The 15909-nt window shown below is 47.2% G+C and overlaps 1 protein-coding gene across 2 annotated transcripts; it reads right to left on the bottom strand.

Moving 5' to 3' along the window:
- Positions 1–489: 489 nt before the first annotated feature.
- WDR91 (WD repeat domain 91) lies at positions 490–14860 on the bottom strand. Of its 2 annotated transcripts, none has more exons than XM_072357105.1 (15): positions 14604–14860; positions 14058–14237; positions 13049–13256; positions 12421–12503; positions 11164–11288; positions 9733–9910; positions 9291–9449; positions 6661–6860; positions 6165–6315; positions 4864–4958; positions 4307–4475; positions 3532–3640; positions 2619–2731; positions 1678–1875; positions 490–1135 (listed from the first exon to the last, which is right to left on the bottom strand). In XM_072357105.1, the coding sequence occupies exons 1-15, from the start codon at positions 14724–14726 to the stop codon at positions 971–973; spliced, it is 2256 nt and encodes a 751-aa protein (XP_072213206.1). In that variant the 5' UTR covers positions 14727–14860; the 3' UTR covers positions 490–970. The 2 variants fall into 2 exon arrangements, with proteins under 2 accessions (XP_072213206.1, XP_072213197.1); XM_072357096.1 differs by having other exon boundaries at positions 9291–9494; positions 12421–12504; positions 13050–13256.
- Between the last annotated feature and the right edge of the window lie 1049 nt (positions 14861–15909).

Here is a 15909-nt window from a genome sequence, read left to right as displayed (position 1 = left end):
GAAGTGCATCTTTTTTTAACAGATCACACTGATATCACCTTCTCAACCCAGAAGCCATGCCCTGCCACCCTCCCAGCAGAGCAGCCATCTGCACTCAGCTCCTTTCTGCAGGTCAGCACATCCCCCATTTGGTTGATAGACCAGCTATTTATCAACACTCCAGCAGCATCGACTGGATGCGCTGAACCAGAACATCAGGCATTATGTGGTTTCTGATCCCTAATGCAAGCATTGCAAGAGGTCTGACTCAGGTTCCCTCCTGCAATTCCTAGCAGATATTGCCAAAAGAACACAATACATCCAAGCAATGCAGCTATTTTTGCTCCTGGATGACTGGTACTGGTAGCCCCCACTGAGAGACTGTCAGTGCAGGAAGCACCTGGTGAAAACAAAGCAGTTTTTCTCCACGCAGGAGCCCGTTCTTGTCATATCTGCCCCAGCCATCCTTCACATTTTGCAGCAATAGATGAACAGAGCACAGAAATCAAATGCAAGGGAGTATTTTCTTTTTATGAAAAACAACACAAAACGCACACACAAAAAAATATTAAACCCAAATAATACTCTGGTTCTGCACTGGCTTTTCCAGTTTGAGCCATCCACATCACCACACACAGTGCTGCCTCATGTATGCCTTCTCTAGCTTCACCTTTTGCACAGCCCCTGACACGATCCCAGCAGCCTCCTAACCACATGCTGCTTTGAGACCCCTCTAAAAGAAAGAGCCCAGCTTTGCCATGAGCGGTCAGTGAAGTTCTGTTTTTCACTGCTGCCACTGAAACAGTCCCAGATCGGCATTCTCTTGCAGTGGTTTGGCATGTGCATTTAACATCTGCCAAGAGGCAAAAGCTAAAACAAAAAGAGTGATTGCGGTATGCCTTCCTTCCCATGCAGTTTGTTCCTGTGGAGTTAACACTTGTTTGTTTGTTTTCCCCAATTCTGCTGTTCTCTTCCTTCAACACAGCTCCAATTAAGACTTTTGAGCCAGTAAGGTTGTTAACTTAATCTTCCCATCCATAGAGGCAGTGAGGCAGGTCCCACAGTCCATGGCTGTGCTCCAGTCTACTGTGACAACAGGAGCTCGGTGTCCTCCCAGTGAAAGGCAGCTTTCCAGGACCTTGTCCTCACCATTCAACTACAACAAGAAAAGTATAAGAATTTAATGAGGCAAGCTGCAGCAGCAGGGGCAGTGTATCCACAGGAGAACGCAAAGCCTGCTATATATTCCATATCCCTATCAGCATATTTTTTTCCAGTTTAATTGTGTATGTTTATATTTATGTAGAACACATGAGGAATTAAGTTTTCCATGTCAAGACAGAAGCACATGATATTCAAACAGCTCAGCTTCTGACATCAGCTAAGCTGTAGTAACTGAACAAGACAGGCTAAGAGCACAGCTGTGAGGAACATACAAGTTTAAGCCATAGCTCATGTTAATGCTGCTCTGAATGTTCCAGCTGCTAAGTACAAATTCTATTTAAACTGACATGTAATGATCACTCTTGGAGCTCAAACACTTGCTTAAACAGCACACTGTGCCAAATGCACACAGTATAGACCACACATCATACCAAACAGCAAGTTTCACACAAAACAGAGGTGAGCAAGTTGCAGCCTTGTTACAAATGTTTGTATGGATACAAAAGGGAGTTTCTCATCATTTTGTGGACTTACCTTAAAAATGACTCCCCCAGTAGAAGAACATGTCAGCATATAGTTCCCCTCAGAGTCAAAGGCAAAAAGCCTTCCTCGTGGGAACTGGACTTGTTTGTATCCACTGTATCCAGACAGCACGAAGGGACCTGTAGCTTCACTGGGAAGAGCATACTCTGAGATCTTCAAGCCACTTTTGTGGATGTTCCACTGAATAAACTAGAATAGAAAATAAAAGCCCACAGTTAAATTGACTGGGATGAATATAGAGGGGCCATCCACCATTTTTAAGAGAGGGGAATATCTCACACAACCAGAAAACAGCGTTTCCACAGCTCTTCTAAGTGACTATATTTACAAAACATGGCCTGCAAGGGCAGCAAGCGTGCCTACCACCCAAGCACACATACACATGCCATTTCCTAAGTACTGCTGCATATGAGCACTGCCACACTGCAGGCAGGATCCTGTTGGGATTTCACTCAACTTTCAACAGCCAAGGACCCATGTCACTAGAGAACCTCTCCGGCCTGAGCCAAACCTCTATCGCTAGAGACTTGAGAACTACAGAAATTGAAGCATTTATTAGAAGCAATTGAGAGCTATTTGCAAGGAAGTTCATGCTAAGTTATCAAGGATCTTCTCTTCAGGAAGTCTCAGATCTCAAACATGGTGATTTCAGGAGCACAGAAAGGTCATCTTTGCCTGGATTCCCTAAGAAGGAAATGTTTCACCAAGAGCAGGGTTTGCATACAAGGTCCAAAGCATCTTTAGCTGCTGATAGGCTTTCTGGACACCATCTCTACAGAGAATAAATGCAGCTGGGTGGTGCCGTGCATGTAAGAATACAATTACCAGCCTGCAGATTCATATGGCATGGATAACAATAAAAACACCAAAAGGAGAGGACTCACAAAGGAATCTTTCCACCAGCTGTCCAATGGAAGTCACCCAGAGCTTACCTTGCCATCCTCGCCTATGCTGTAGACTGTGTTCTCGTCATAGCTGAACTCAACGGAGTAGACCTCCCCATCATGTGCCTTCCAGCTCATGGCACATTCATGCTGCTGCATATCTGAGGGAAAAACCAGTACTGAAACATCCCCAGAACTCACAAAGAACTGGGGTGAGGAGAGACCATTTACATTAATAAGAACACTATCTCAGCCATATATTCCAGCCAGTGGGAGCACAATCCAGCCTGAGCATCCTGTCAGTGGCTTTCAATTGCAATGAGCACAGAGTCACTATCTATAACTGGCCACTGCCCCCTCCAACTTTAGAGCTCAGTATTAACCACACTCATTCTGTACCAAAGACACACTGTCATCTTTATTCTCCTCTAGCCCTTGCTATCCTGCTCACTCTCACAGCTGCTGTTACCTCCGTCCTCACACCTAGATGGGTTATGAAGCCCTCACAGCTCAGCCACTGTGGCAAAAGTAGATCCTTCTTCACAAAGGAGGAAGGCTCCAGCTGCCTTCATCACAAGGGTAAGCTTAAGAGACTAGAATCTGAGAAACTGAAATTGTCCAGTAAAGAAAAACCTGTGTAAAGTCTTTGCCTTCAAACAGTAATCCTTTCAGAACAGCCTTTGGTACAGCCAACATGACACGACTCAAGAGCAAGTCAGCTTTACTCCCCTCAGCAGGCAAGAAACAAATCCAGCAGCACCACCAGGGCTTTCACACAACAACACCAAGGGAAAGCTTGTCAATATACTCCTGAGTGGTTGTGGAGGACAGAAAACAGCTGCCAGCTTGGCATTTGGTCACACTGCACTATTGTCACCCTCCAGGAAGGGGAAGGATGTTGGAGCTTTGGCAGCCAGCAAGTGACATTGAGGGACCGCCTCACCATTCAGTTCCAACATACCAAAGAGACGAACAATCCCATCTGCAGCCCCTGTGACCAGCAGGTTGCCGTTGTGGTTGAAGGCTGTGCAGTTAATAGCAATAGGCTCAGGCTCCAGGGAGAACTGCAGCTAGAAGGGAAAGACTGTGTTAATGCCTAGAAGCCCCTAATGGATCTGAAATGCTAAGCAGCTATCCTCCAGAGGAGGGAAGGAAAATGGTATTAAATAACAAGAGCTCCTGCAATTTGAACTCTTATGCCTTTCATGACCACAGACTCCAGGGCTGGCAGCTGCATTCAACTGTGATGCCTGACCAACATTTTACCTCAGTCAAAATGTAACTACCTTGATAATGTCCTTAAAGCTGCAAAACCAGCTTCTGGCAGACACTAGTGCACCTTTGTTGCATTCTCCCATGCATCAGGGAAAGCATAGGTCAAAGGCTATGGGACCAGAATTCACTGCCAGAATCTGATCCACCTAAACTGCAACAACAAAGATGATGTACAATTAATACTCTGAAAGCAACTCTTAACTTAAAAAAAAAAGCAACAACAACCAGCTTGAGAGACACTCGAATACACGGCTAGAAGAGCTCTGAAGACAGACCAGTTCCAGTTGTATGGCAGCTGGTCTCTACAGCAGTCCTGGAGCATGCTAGATGAACAACTAAAGCTCACCATGCTCACACCACAATGAAAGTCAGAGTAATTTAGAAAGGAAGCCTACACATTAGAACAGGAGATACTCATTCTCAGCAAGCAGACCTAGAAAGGAGAGGAACCCAGCAAGTACCTGCTGCTTCATTGTTTTAGTGTCCCATAGCAACAGCTTCCCAGGAACCTGGTTCATGCTTTTGCCCCCAGAGGTGATTACTGAGAAGTCCATGTGGGAGATGGGGCTTTGAGCTGCTGCAGAACAGACAAAGGAAGCACCACTTGGACTGCAGGCAAGCGACAGGATTCTGAAACACAGCAGAGAGTGTGAAATGCCTCTTTCCAGCAACCACCTCAGAAGACCACTCAGCTCCTCGTTCTGCCACGGAGACCATGGAAGACAGATCCTCCATCTCAGATGCACTGTAAAGGAGGGCATGATTCATGTACTTAGGTAAACTGTGAGCCTATCTAATCTAATCAGTTTCACTCTGCTCAGACTGGGACTGCCTTCTGCACAAAGGCTATGTGGTACTGCAGTTGCAATATCTTTGTACAGTCAAAACTAGCAAGATATATGTACATGAATATACATGTGTACACAAACACACACACACGTACACAAGTGCATGTATGTGTACACATGCCTGTGTATACATATATAGAAACAAAGACAAATAAGCATTTGAGAGTTACCTGGGCATGTCTTCATCAATGCTGATTTCACAGAGATTCTTCTTTGCTTCTGTGTCATAAAGACGAACTGTCCCAACTCCACTGCCAAGCAGTAGCTTGAAACAAAGGCAAGATGAAGGAGTGTGAGGAAAGCGTACAACAATGCCATGCAACAACTGTCAACACCATTACAGTAATACTTCTCTTCCCCTAATTCATGCATTCTGATTATACATAACTCCTGCAGGTGCAGCCTATCTTTCTGTGCATATCCTGCTGAGTAAGACAAGTGTAAAGCCAGAGGAAGTAGAGTAAAAACACTGCTTTCCTTTCCAGGCATTGTGAGAAAAAGGCCTGATAAGCACAGAGATGAAGTACAAGCCACTTTCTGGAACATGGTTCAATATTCTAAGATGCAAATTCCACATGGAATCTCAACATCTAGAGGAGCAACGGAACTGTAACACACAATCCACAACCTGATTGGAAGAGAAAGCCGAGAAAACACAGCCTTTCACCCAGGGAAGAATTAAATTATTCAGAGGGGCTCATACATGTTTTCCCAGTCGTGCTATAATTGAAAAATGAAGTAATGGAGGGATGTACTATCAAGGAAAATGAAGCAAGCAAAAGCCTTCTCAGTGCAGACCCTGAATTGCTGCTGCATCCCTACATATTTCAGGACGAACCTTTCTTTAGAAGGAAAAAATCCACAAAGCAGAAGAAATATTAGTGACTGCACCAACATGACATAATTTAAGAGTCCTCTCTAGTAACAGAATTAGAGGGAAAATGCTATGGGAAAGAAACATTTAAACTGTTACGATACTTATCAAGCAGTCAAGTCTTTATGCAAGTACTGACCCCTAGCTGCGGAAGGCACCAGTGTAAAAGTGGCCATGGAGCTATTTTCACACCTGCACAAGCCAGGATGTCACCACCACACCCTTGTTCTCTCCTGTTTCTGGCTCAGGGTGTGAGTGAAGCTCCACAGCACCCTGCTGCAGGTCTTTCATGGGCTTCTGTGCCTCTGCCTGTCTTTAGAAGTGACAGCCTCAAAGGAGATGCCCTTTATCCTGCAGCTCAGAAAGTTATGTTTCAGGGCAAGTAGCAGTGAATTTCATGCTCAATACACAAAGCACACACCTCACTCACTGGGTTTTATTAGACCCTACAGGCTACAATTCTCCCTCAAGTGGAAACTAACTGCTCTGTTGATTTTATCTGCAGTGCTGCCACCTAGAAGGTAATGTGAAACATAACAACAGAGCTCCAAATCATCAGCTGAGACTCTCAAGTCTCAATATACACGGGCTACTCACCAGCCGATCACGCTTGGTTGCCCATTCTAGAGACAGGAGCGGAGACTTGGAAATAGATGAAGCTTTAGTTTGCATTATGGGGTTAAAAGACCACACTTTGATGACACCATCCACATCCAAGCTGGCCACCCTCCGTCCAGAACAATCAACCCTATGTGCAAAAAGAAACAGATTGGATAATTTTCTCCCTGAAGTTCTCAGATGTAAGTAAATATTCCATTAATCTTTTCTCATCCCGCCACACGTGCTCCAAATCCCATTGCAGGAATGCACTGTTACTCATTTAGTCCACAATCAATTCAACAAGCACTCAAGCTCCACAGGCAAAGCATAATGCCCTTAAGCACCACAGATGCACTTTCACAGGGCATTTCCTACCAGCTGACATTCCCCTATCACATAAATCTTTGTCCATTCTCAATGCAGAAAGAGGCCAAACATGGCTGGTCCTCTGGAGAGGTTTCTAGGAAAGAGCCCTCTTCTGCCAGCCTCTTACCTGCAGTACATAATAGATGAGTGGTGCTCCCCATACTCCTCCTGGCTCAGGACAATGAAAGGCTGCTCTTGCCGGACCCCAACAGACTCCGTACTGCTGGCAGGTATCTTGGTTGAAGTCTCTGCTTGGTCAGCTTGTGGCTCTAAGCACGGCTCTGGCTCAGATGCACTAATATCTGTTTTCTTCTCAGCACTCTGAACCTGTAGGAAGAAATCCCATGTGAAAGGAGGCAGCATCTCCAGGTCAAGCTTTTCAGCTGCACTGCCCATTGGGAGAAAGAACAAAGCAGCTGCTATACTGAAACTGAAGCACTGCCAGCTCAACTCCTTCTCTGCCAAGGGGCCTTCTTCCTGAGCACAGGGATAGCAAACTGCACAACTGTCACATTCAATATGGCCTCCTTGGTTGTGGAGTCTCTTATCCACCCCGACAACATACCCAGTCATGCATTTTCCTATAAGGACCAAATGAACTGCAGTGTCTCTGTTTAGCAGACTTCAGCTGATACCAGAGGCTCATTTGACACCATTCAAGCACAGCTTTGCAATCAAACATTAACCTACACTGCCCTAATGCAAGAACTACTTATGATTTTCAATCCTCACAAAAGCTCTTAGAGGATGGTAAGCCACAGTAGATGGCCTGTGGCTGTCTGTCAGATATGTAGTCTGTGCATAATATGGCAATCAATGCAGCCAACTAATGACAACTGTAGAGTCAAAACACAAGTCCAGAAGCTCAAAATCTCTTTGATGGGACAGACAGTGTTAGAACAACTGGATTTTTAGGACCTGAAGGTATGTAAGAGAGACAAGAGATCCACTTGTGGCACACACAAGTCTCTGAAAGCAGCTCAGTCACTAGGAGGGGACACAGAGCATGGGCCAGTAAAAAGAAAATCTGCAAACAACCCTCATCTACGCCATTATCTCTGCAGATAAAAATGCCTGATGAATCTGCATGGTAATGGATTTCTGTTCCTTATAAATAAGTCAAGGATATTTTAATAGTGACATACCTTGCACAAAAGGTCAAACACTGCATAGTTAAGTCATCTGAATTCACAAAACTGGAAAAGACTAGGAAACAAATCCAATAATACCTCGCTCTGTGATAGTCAAACGAGGGGAGATAACTAGCAATGAATGGCACTCAAGTCACAAAAACAGTGCAGCCTTTCAGCTTCCTTTTTGTTCATATGCACTGAATATGGCAGTAAGCTAAACAGCATCAGCTTTGCCAAGAGGACCAGACACAACTTCTGCAAAGGCAAGAAACTGCTGCCTTAACCTGGAGCATCACAGCAAGAAGGATGTCAAAGGGTACTTGTTGGGTAGTGGGGGTCTGCAATGTTCAGACTAGTATTTAATAAAGGCTTTTAGATAAGTCACGAAGAACAAAGTTCTCTCTCAGCCTGGAACACTGATGGAATAACAGCTCTCCAAGGCAGTGTTCCCCATACAGAACAGCCACATATATCAGCTGATAAGTGATAGTCCCTCAGCACTGCTTCTCCCCCAGGGAACTTGCTTAAAAAGCCAATACGAACATGGCTGAGATGCTGCCGTTGTTTCTTCGGTGCAGTTTCAAAACCCAGATGGCTGCTGAAAGCCAGACAACGTGCAGCTGAACAGCAGCAGTCCACTGACCTTCAGCATTTTAAACTTCAGACACAATTTTATTATCACAAAGGCTGGAAGGGACCTCTAGAGATCAGAGTCAAAACCCCTGCCAAAGCAGGCTTCCTGGACCAGACTGCAGAGGTAGGTATCCACCCTGGTCTTTAACACCTCCAGAGAAAGGGACTCCACAACCTCCCTGGGCAGCCTGTTCCAGCACTCCAGCACCCTCACCGTTAAGAAGTTCTTGCACACATTCGTGCAGAACTTCCTATGCTTCAGTTTATGGCCATTTCCCCTTGTCCTATCGCCACACACCGCCAAAAAGAATCTGGCCTCATCCCTTTGCCTCCCACACCACACATTTATAGACACTGATCAAATCCCCTCTGAATCTCTTTTTCCTCGAGGCTGAACAGACCCAGGTTGATCAGCCTTTCCTGGTAACAGGTGCTCCGTGCCCTTGATCATTATATTAGAAAGCATAACATCCTTCATGTTGCAGTTTTGTGTGGGGATACATTTCCACCTCTATCCCGGAAAGCTTGTAACTTGTTTGCTGTCCGCACAGAACATGCACAAATCAGCATGAGAACGTAGCTGACAGAAAGATTCAGAAACCTGCTCTGCATGATTGCTTGGAACAGCATTTTTCATCTATTTATTTAAACATTAAGCATTCAAATCACCTTACAACTGCACGCTTCTGAGGGATGGAAGAACCATGTTCACTGCCACTAAGGGGATTATAAAAGAAAGTACTTGAACACAAGGCTGTTGACATCATGACAAACAGCAACTCTATTTGAAACATCAGCACTGAGTCTCACCTAGGGACAAAGAAATAACCTGAGAGCATAAGGAGTTGATTAATTACAGAGGTTAACCTTTGATACAGCTGATTTGAGCAGCAAACCAGAAGCTTAATCAGAACATTTGTGTTTGTCATCCCATCTAGCATAATTTAACAACAGAAAAGCCAGCCCTCCACTGCCCAGTGTTGTCCAGTACCTGAGAGGTCCCTTTTGATAGCAGCTCTCTCCTTTCTTTCCCATGCTCTTGCAAACGCTTCTGACGCTGCTGCAGGGAGCTCGACTCGCCTGCTACTAACCCACTAAAGTGGCTCTTCCCATCCTTACTGCTTGCTGTTCCCTCTTTTCCTTTGGCACTCTGGAAGGCAGAGGAATGAATTGGCAAAGTTTTACTTGCACAGGGCTGCAGAAGAAAGCAAAAGAGGAGGCAAAAGAAAAATATAAAAACAACCTAAACATCCATAAGGGCTTTGACCTTCAGCTCTTCTTGTACTGCATTCACACCCAGCGTACATGAGCAAGAAAGAACATTTCTTTCCCTCCCCCTCCTCCAAGTGAAAGCAAAAGCTTGGAGCAGTGCTGTGCTGCAAGTTAACTCCTTGGTTACTGAGCACCTTTCAATGAATGAAGTTGAGAATCACCTGGTGATTTGCTGGTTCCTTCTTCACTAGCAGCATGCTGCCAGCCTGTGTTGGAGAAGCCCCACTTGGCTGAGCTGGTCTGACAGGACCCTTTTTACTCTGGGAGAGAAGAGAGGAGAGAAAGCCTCCTCGAGACTGAAGAGAATGTGCAGTACTTCTCTGGCTGCAGGTCATATCACTGAACAAAATTAAAAAGAAATAATAAACAGGACGTGGAAGAGCAGACAGACAACCTGATCAGAGATGACCCAACAAGAACAGTGCCTGCTGCTTCAACCTCTGGAGGACACATCTTCCTTCCCAAGCTCATGGAGCACCGTACACTAAAAAACTGCTTCAGAAACATGCTGTGTTAGTGCTTGAAGCAGATGATTATAAATCACTGGAACCAACACTCACTTCTTGATAGTGTCACAGAGATAGTGGGACCAGCTGTTGATAAATCGCATGTATAGTCACCCTAAACACCTACTTCTTCCACTCGGGGTTAAGTATAGAAAGAACCCAAGAGAAATGCAAGAATACATCTTTTCAAATAAATTCTTCAGCCTGGACTTCCAATTCAAGTTGAAAGCAGACCTCTCTGAGGCAATATACAGGGTTTCATTCAGCAGCCTTAGATACGCAGCAAGTTATGTGGTGCAAACATAAGAGTTGTGCACACAAGAAAGACCACTTTTAAAGTAAGTTTTTCTAATAGAGATGGTCAAGAATATGGCGATTCTATTAGTTCATCCCTTGCATCACTCTCTCCCACATGTGCAAATGAACATCAGGGCTTTTCATAGCTAGGCCAAGGATATCTCAAATTAAACTCTGCAACTTGTCCTGTGCAGAGCAGTTATCAAGAACAGAAGCATTGCCTGCAGAACTTCAAACAGAAATTTTATACTACGATTTTAACATGTGACCTCTGCTAGAACTTCTATTTGTTACTGTCAACAGCGTAATTTGATCACCAGGTTAAACTGCAGATTTATGAGGAAACCCATGTATAACTGAGCCTCACAGAATAGCAGCTCACTCTCTTTTGACTTGGCAAAAGCAAGAAAGCCCGTCTCTGTGGAACAATGACCCCAGTGACCCCGCTACCTGATGCGGGAACAGCAATTAAGAACAACACAAAGCACTCACAGCCACTAAATAAAATAAGAGATAAGAGACAATCCATTCTACCTGAGCACTGCTTCAGGGTATTGCACTGCTACCAATGCCCTGACCGCCCAGAATGCCCCGGTGTAATGCTGAGACCAAAGCAGAGTCACTTCTATGCATGCTTCAGCTCCCAGTAATCAGCAAGAATCTCTCTCAAAAGGTGGGAAATAGGCATCATAGCAGAAATTTTCTCCAGTGAACAAGGAAATTACATTCCTAGAGCCTCCCTCAGCCATATAAAAGCAGCAGGACCCATCCTCCCCTGCAGGCACTCACAGCTCAGAGTCTCCAAGCCGATCCATGTTGGCCACATACGCAGGCAGCTTGTGATGTACAACTGCTTCTTCCACTTCCAGTTCCTCTTTCTTCATGCGGGAGGATTCTGCCTGCAAAGCAAATAGCTGCAAGAGCAGAAAATAAGAAAGAAGTTATGCCAGGATTCAACTCTTTCCCACAGGCTGAAGTCATTCACTGTTTTAATTTCAAGGGCCCTAGATGGTGATGGAGGGAAGAAAGTTGCTGTGACCAGATGAGCATCACACCACTCCAAGTTGTCAAAACAACAGTACTTTACAGATATGGAACTGAAGCCTGCTTAAAATCCTCCACTCCTCTCCTTGGGCTGTCGCTGTACTGACATTAACGGTGTCACTGCACACAGGCAGCTCAAGGCCAAGGCCCTGTAAATGAATGGTGGTGAGCATGTGCGGGCACCAAGCCTAGAAGATAATCTCCTTTCCACAGCCCAGGCTCAGCAAGATGCCTGGGTGCACTGAGGCCAATGCCATCAGGCTACCCTGAAATCCAGCTTCCCACCCTGTTCAGGTCAAACTGTACATTTATTGAATCTCTCTAACAGGAGATTATACTTCTACATCTTCTCTCTAATCATCTAGAAATGGTAATATCAAAATAAGACAGAGCTGGGGGACATTTTGCTGGAGCTAATCAGTGTTTCTAGCAGCTTACTGTAATGTCTAGAAATGGGAAATGGATACTCACATTTGCATTAGTTCACCTAGATTATTTTATGGGCACTTTGACCATGGTAAAGTGGCTATTTTAACAGGAACAGCTTCTGCCTCCTCACTGCAGGGTACTGCCACTCTTCACTGCACTGTCAGCTAAATTTTGGAGGTGACCATGAATACTCTCCATAGGTTTCAGCATAAAATCAGCCACACAAGCACGTCACCTTGCACTACTTTCAGCTTGTCAGAATTGCCAGTGTAGCAGAAAAGGCATATGCACAGTATCTGTACCCTGCAGACAGCACAGGGAGAATGACAGTCACCTCCAGCAGAGGCACAGTAATGTCCTACACAGACATGATACCAGTCATCGTATGACCACTGCCCTAAGCTTGCTGGAGGCAGTTGAAAGATTAACAAAAATAAAGCATTTGTACAAGAATCTGCCTTGGAATAACTGCATTAAATTGAAGAGATACAAATTGCTTGGACACACAAACCCAATATCACAACATGCATAGCCTTAAACAGTCAGCAAACAAAGAGCAACTTCAATTCTGACCTTATGCCGCAGGGATTCATTTTCTTCTTGTATTAAACTGCTCCTGTGACATTCAGCTTCAAAGTTCAGAATGACTGGCACTGGTGTGGAATGTTAAAGAAAAACTCAAGGCAACAACTTGCCTTGATTCCAACAAGCTTAACAGCTAACCCTCACTGCCTATTTGCCTTAAAGACAGCAAAGGTACCTGATCCATATCATCATAGAGAAGTATTTGAGGCCAGAAGAGTGGTAACAATATTGAGCTATCAGTACATACCACTGTGAACGGATGCACCCAGACAGTGGTCTAACAGGAGACAGTTCTGGACCCAAGGTTGCACGCCTGTTTTGCAGTATGCCAAATAACAAGATTTCTGACTGCTACTCTAGTCAGAAGCAAACGGATGAGTTCAGTGTTAGCAGCAACTATACAATCATTTGTGCCCAGGGAACATAACCTGTCATTAGATAATTGAATAATAACTATTCTAACATCCTCTGGTAAACAGCAGCTTCCTATTAGGGCCTGACCCTGAAATTACCTGAAAGCAACAGGTTCTGTAACACTGTACTCTTGGCACTAAGAACAGTAGGCATAACACTAGGGCAAGAGAGATTTAACCATTAGTTACCAAAAAAAGGATATGCATGCACTGAAATAAGACACTCAGAAAGTTGTGCAGAGACACAATAAACGTATCTGCCCACTGGCGTGAAAAATAGGTGGCAAAGGTGGGGTTGGAGTCCGGGGCAGGGAGGAAAGGCAGGACAAACCAATCCTTCCACTCTGCCTGGTTCTGTAGCTCAGAGGCCTGCTTGAGGAAGAACTCCTGCGCCTTGTCATTGCGGCCGGTCTGAAACACAACAGGAGCAGATCTCACACTTCCAGCCAAACCACCCCACAGGTTCTTGGAATATTGTCTGCATGATGAATGCAGTGGAAACTACTTCGCTACCCAAGAGAACGAGTGGTTAGAATTAAGATTCATCTGGGAACAAAAGAATCACAGATACACGGGGAGAAGCTCCCAGATATGCATATAAATCGAATCTTCTTCCTACTGACTGCAGCCTTGTTTAAAGGCTGGGGAACTGAATCAAGACAACTCTTCACACAATTGCCAGCTAAACCAGTGCACTCTGCATACTTACATAAGATGCACATTCACATATGTTACTGAAGTATACTTCTAATTGAATGGTTCTACCACAGAAGCAGCCTGAAAAAACTTATGCATTATTTGTTATATTCACATTTCAAATCAAGCTCAGGGCAAAAGAACTCATAAGAATTAAGAAATGGAACACCCTTGACAGGTGCCTGTCTACCCTGCTTAAGGCATCACTGAGATATTTCTGCTCCAACTTAAGCTCACTGCTTTCTGTTCTCTTCAGAGTGGGAAAAAAAGTTTTGCTTTCTCTCCCACATCACCTTGTCCAAATTTGAAGCTCATTTATCGCTCTTTTATCAACTAAACTCCAACTCTACCATCTTTTCTTTGAGACCCTCCCACTCTTAGATCCTTCAGGAGCTTCACTTCACATAAGGACTGGCTGAGTCCTGCCAGCAGGAACAACAATCCTGCTCCTTCACCCCTTGAAGCTGCAATGAGGCCCCTTCTATGCAGTACTGCTGCCCGCTCAGCCACTCCCACCTGCACAGTATGGACGAGGTAGTATCGATACAGGCTGGTTTTCAGCTTGTTCACCGTCGGTCGGTACATGTCTTCCAGCCGGCTGAAGAGGCGGCGGTCCAGATAACCCCAGTAGTCCCGCAGCGCGGCCAGCTCATAGCTCTGCACGTACTGCTGCAGCTGCTCCACGATCTTATCCACCTGTGAGCGCAGGGGGATGCTGCGGTCACCAAAGGGCTTACTCGGAAAACAGCGTTATTTTCGGACGAAAGGGAAGAACCGTGTTTAACCAACAAGACGGCAGCACGGAAAGAGGAAGACGCGCCGCCGCTTCTTACAGCTGTCATCCTGACCGCCATCTATCAGAGGGATGGGCGCCAAGATCCCCTAACGGCAGCCCTCCGCCCTCAGAGGACCACGCGGCGACTTCCCCGCGGCCCCGGCTCCAGCCCCCCCCTCGGAGGGGACACAGGCCCCGGCGCCGCCACAGGGGAGCTGCCCCCGGAGCCCCGCCGCCCCGCGGCCTGCCCACCGCCCCGCAGTGAAGGGGCCGCGGCCCCCGCTCACCCGGAAGCCCTTCTCCCGGTCCGCCTTGATCTCCGCGTCCAGCTGCTTCAGGGCGGCGGTGAAGCCGCGGAACAGCAGATACTCGCGCACCAGCTCGTCCGTCCGTTCCGTCGCCGCCGCCATCGGTCCCAGCGGCGTTGCCGCCTCTGCCCGCCCACCGCTCCACGAGCGAGGCGGCCCGACGCGGCGCCGCCAGGACTACAGCCCCCGGCGTGCCCTGCCGCGCCCGCCAAGCGCAAGGCACGATGGGAGCTGTAGTCCCCGCCGCCCGCTCATGCGCACCACCCTCCCCCACGCGCCCCACTCCCCCTCCCCTACTCCCTTACCCGCCTGCGGCCGCAGCCCGCGTTTTTCTCTCTCTCCCATTGGCCGCCGCCGGGCGCAAGCTGCGTCCCCATTGGCTGGCTACCACGTGCGGCTCGTGTTGCTGGGCGCGGGCGGGTAGAGGCGCGGAGGCCATGGGTGGGGCAGGGCGGGGAGCGAGGTGTCGGGGGGCGGCTGTTGTCGCCTGCGGGACCCCGCTGGCTGCTCCGCTACCGCATCGCCCCTCCTGGCTGCTGAAGGAACGGCAGGAGCGGGAGTTGGTCTTACCCATAGGTGATACGTGCAATTGGTAACGGGGGGCACCGGGCCAGTTTTGGGGGAACTTCCCCTCAGTGGGCCGTAGGGAAGGGCAGGGCAGTGTGAGGGAATAGGGAATAGGGAAGCTGTCCTGTCCTGTCCTCAGAGCTGCCCCTCTGGGCAACGATCTGCACGTCCTCGTGGCGAATTGGGGTAAGATGGTGCTACAAAGGAGGCTGCTGTTCGGCAGCATCAGCCCCAGCATCTTGTGGGAATGGGTTATCCCAGCAGGGACAGGGCAAGAGGTGGGGTGCCATGGTCTGAGAATAGCAGGAGATCAGAGTTTAGCCAGAGCCTACAGACAGCATTCCTCAGGCAGACGCCGTCTCTTCCCACTGGAAAATGCCCCGTAGTGCTCGTGCATTTCTATCGCTGTACCCAGCACAAAACCCCCATTGCGTTGCAGCCGCCGATGGAGGCAGCGGGTGGCTGCGGTGAGCTGTGTGCGAGAGCACGGCCCACCGCCCGTCTGCAGCCGCAGGAGGTGGAGCCCCGAGCCGCACGCAGACGCCTGGCGCAAGCCCAGCACCGCGCAGTGCTGGCGGGACTCTTCAGCAGCCTGCAGGAGACGGTGCTATCCCAGTCTGACAGCCCGGCCTCCAAGGTGCGGGGCGATGATCGACTTAATTCTATCTGTCGCTGTCATAGAATGGCTTGAGGAAAGGACATCAAAGGTCTATTTTCA

Source organism: Excalfactoria chinensis, chromosome 1, assembly GCF_039878825.1.
Source record: "Excalfactoria chinensis isolate bCotChi1 chromosome 1, bCotChi1.hap2, whole genome shotgun sequence".
NCBI lineage: Eukaryota > Metazoa > Chordata > Aves > Galliformes > Phasianidae > Excalfactoria > Excalfactoria chinensis.
This window is presented reverse-complemented; position numbering and strand designations above follow the sequence as displayed.